General features: G+C 39.4%; 1 protein-coding gene across 1 annotated transcript in view; it reads right to left on the reverse strand.

The window, feature by feature from the left end:
• The window catches only part of LOC119591798 (proline-rich receptor-like protein kinase PERK9), a 12,479-nt gene extending 12,373 nt beyond the window's left edge, over positions 1-106 (reverse strand). Inside the window, exon 1 of the mRNA XM_037940577.1 lies at positions 1-106. This exon is cut by the window's left edge and continues 2 nt beyond it. Coding sequence (XP_037796505.1) covers positions 1-58 — 58 coding nt within the window. The 5' untranslated portion in view covers positions 59-106.
• Positions 107-2,500: the final 2,394 nt, after the last annotated feature.

Here is a 2,500-nt window from a genome sequence, read left to right on the forward strand (position 1 = left end):
CAGGCACAGCAACACCAATCACCACCACAGAAACGAGCCAGAGAGCCAAGCGCGCCATGCTCCCTCGTCGACGTCCAATTTGCTACTGACGCGTTGAGGTTCCCCAGTCAAGTGGGCCAGACGGCGCGCGGGCTGGCGGGCGCCCCTTCTCGCCGTGGGCAAGGGTGCGATGGAGGGGCCTTGCCAGGGAAAAGTTTGTAATCTTTTCATATTTTTGGGGGGGATGGTCTTGTCTCTTTGTATATTTATGAATTTGATCGTTGGTGTTATTCTTATGATTGTTATTATCATAAGCATTATCATCATGATTATGCATTATCATCATCTTTATCACTAACATTATCATTACGAAAGATAATTATTATCATTTTTTTTATTATTTATTTTTTCTCGTAACTGATTTAATGTCGATATTACGGTAACTTTAGTTATTATAATCACTAATAACAAAATTCTTTTCTTACAATTCTTATTTCATCGTGCTTCTTTTGCTTTATAATGCTTATTTTTGAAGATAATTTTCTTTTCTTTTTCTTCACTGAAAATATTCTGCAACACCATTACTTACTTTCATTTACAACTCTTGCAACAAGCTGTTCTTTGTAAGAAAAAGAAAAAGAAAAAAAACTCATCCACGCAAAAAAAAACGCAAAAAAAGATAATAGCCCACAAAAAGAAATGAATGAAAAAAGAAAGAGAGAGAGAGAGGGGGGGTGGGGGGGAACAGGCAAGAGGGAGAAAATGAAAATAAAACTTGTCAGGTGAAAATGCAGTTTCAACTTAAGCAGAGGAACTGAGAAAGTATTTTCTTTTTTATTTCCATTTGGCTCATAATTACATTTTTCTTGTCAGAGCTTTTACTACAAGTGTTCTTTTTTTTACATGTGTAATATTTCCTTTGTTTCATTATCTTTTTTATATAAATATTTTGCTTGATCACTGGTTAGTTATAAGTAGCAAGGTTGGTGTTCAATTTTCCGTCTCTGTCTCCCTGTCTGTTTGTTCGTATATTGCATCTTTTGGTCTGTCTGTCTCTATTTGTCCCCTTGTCTGCCTCTTCCTGCCCCCCCCCCCATCTCTCTCTCTTTCTCTCTCTCTCTCTCTCTCTCTCTCTCTCTCTCTCTCTCTCTCTCTCTCTCTCTCTCTCTCTGTATGTGTGTGTGTCTGTGTCTCTCTTTCTATCAGTCTGTCTCTCTGTCTCTGTCTCTCTCTCTTCTCTGTCTCTCCTCTCTCTCATTTCTCTCTTCTCTCTCTTCCCCTCCTCTCTCTCTCTCTTCTTCTGAATACAAGAGCTGAAAACCAGAGTCATGCAGTCGATTTGTATCTCACAGCACATACATACCTACGCAACCACAGACACACCTACAAATACACTCGTACTCACCATTATCTATTCAGTCAATCTACGGTATTTATCTGTCTAACTATCTATCTATCTATCTGTCTGTCTACCTCTCTATTTATCTAGCTATCCTTCCATCTATCTATCTATTTATAACAAATACGTCTGTGCTGCGTGTATTTGTTCATTCAAGTATAAGTTTGTATACGTGCACACGCCCCACTGCGCGTGACCGAGTGTATGTGCGCATAAACACCTACATGTGTGTGTGTGGGTGTCCATGGGCGTGAGTGAGTGAGCCCTACACAGCATAAGTGAAAGTTGTGTCTCCAGATGACCGCACAGAAAACGCAAAACATTTCCGCTGGATCTTTCTGATCTCTGGCTTTGTAATTAGTGTGACGAAACGCTACGCACCATCCGCTGACGCATTTTTTTTTTTTTTTGGGGGGGGAGGTATCGTCGTTGAAACGTGTGAGACTGATCCGGATTGGTTCGGGGAGGAAAGAGAGGTTCGTGTGTGGTTTGCGTATTTGAACACTCGCAGACACATACACACACACACACACACACACAAACTCACACGCACACTCACACACATAAACTAACACACACACACACACATGCATTCACACACATACACTAACACACATACACTGACACATACACACACACACACACACACACACACACACACACACACTGACATACACACTGACACACATACACTAACACACACACACACACACACACACAAACAGACACACACGATATATATATATATATATATATATATATATATATATATATATATATATATATATATATATATATATATATATATATATATATAGTGAGAGAGAGAGAGAGAGAAGAGAGAGAGAGAGAGAGAGAGGGGAGAGAGAGAGAGAGAGAGAGAGAGAGAGAGAGAGAGAGAGAGAGAGAAAGAGAGAGATTGTTTAAACATAATGTCTGTTCGTGTGTGCAGCCAGGTGTCTCCCATTATCAGCATAATCATAATGATTACCATAATTGTCATTACTGGTATCATTATTGCAGTTTTCCTCATGATCTTTATCATCAGGTTTCTTTGTCCACTTTCCTTCTTTTTTATGTATTCCCCATCCTCAACTTTTGTTTTCTTACACTATACATGTA

Source organism: Penaeus monodon, chromosome 1 (assembly GCF_015228065.2).
Source record: "Penaeus monodon isolate SGIC_2016 chromosome 1, NSTDA_Pmon_1, whole genome shotgun sequence".
In the NCBI taxonomy this organism is placed as follows: Eukaryota; Metazoa; Arthropoda; class Malacostraca; order Decapoda; family Penaeidae; genus Penaeus; species Penaeus monodon.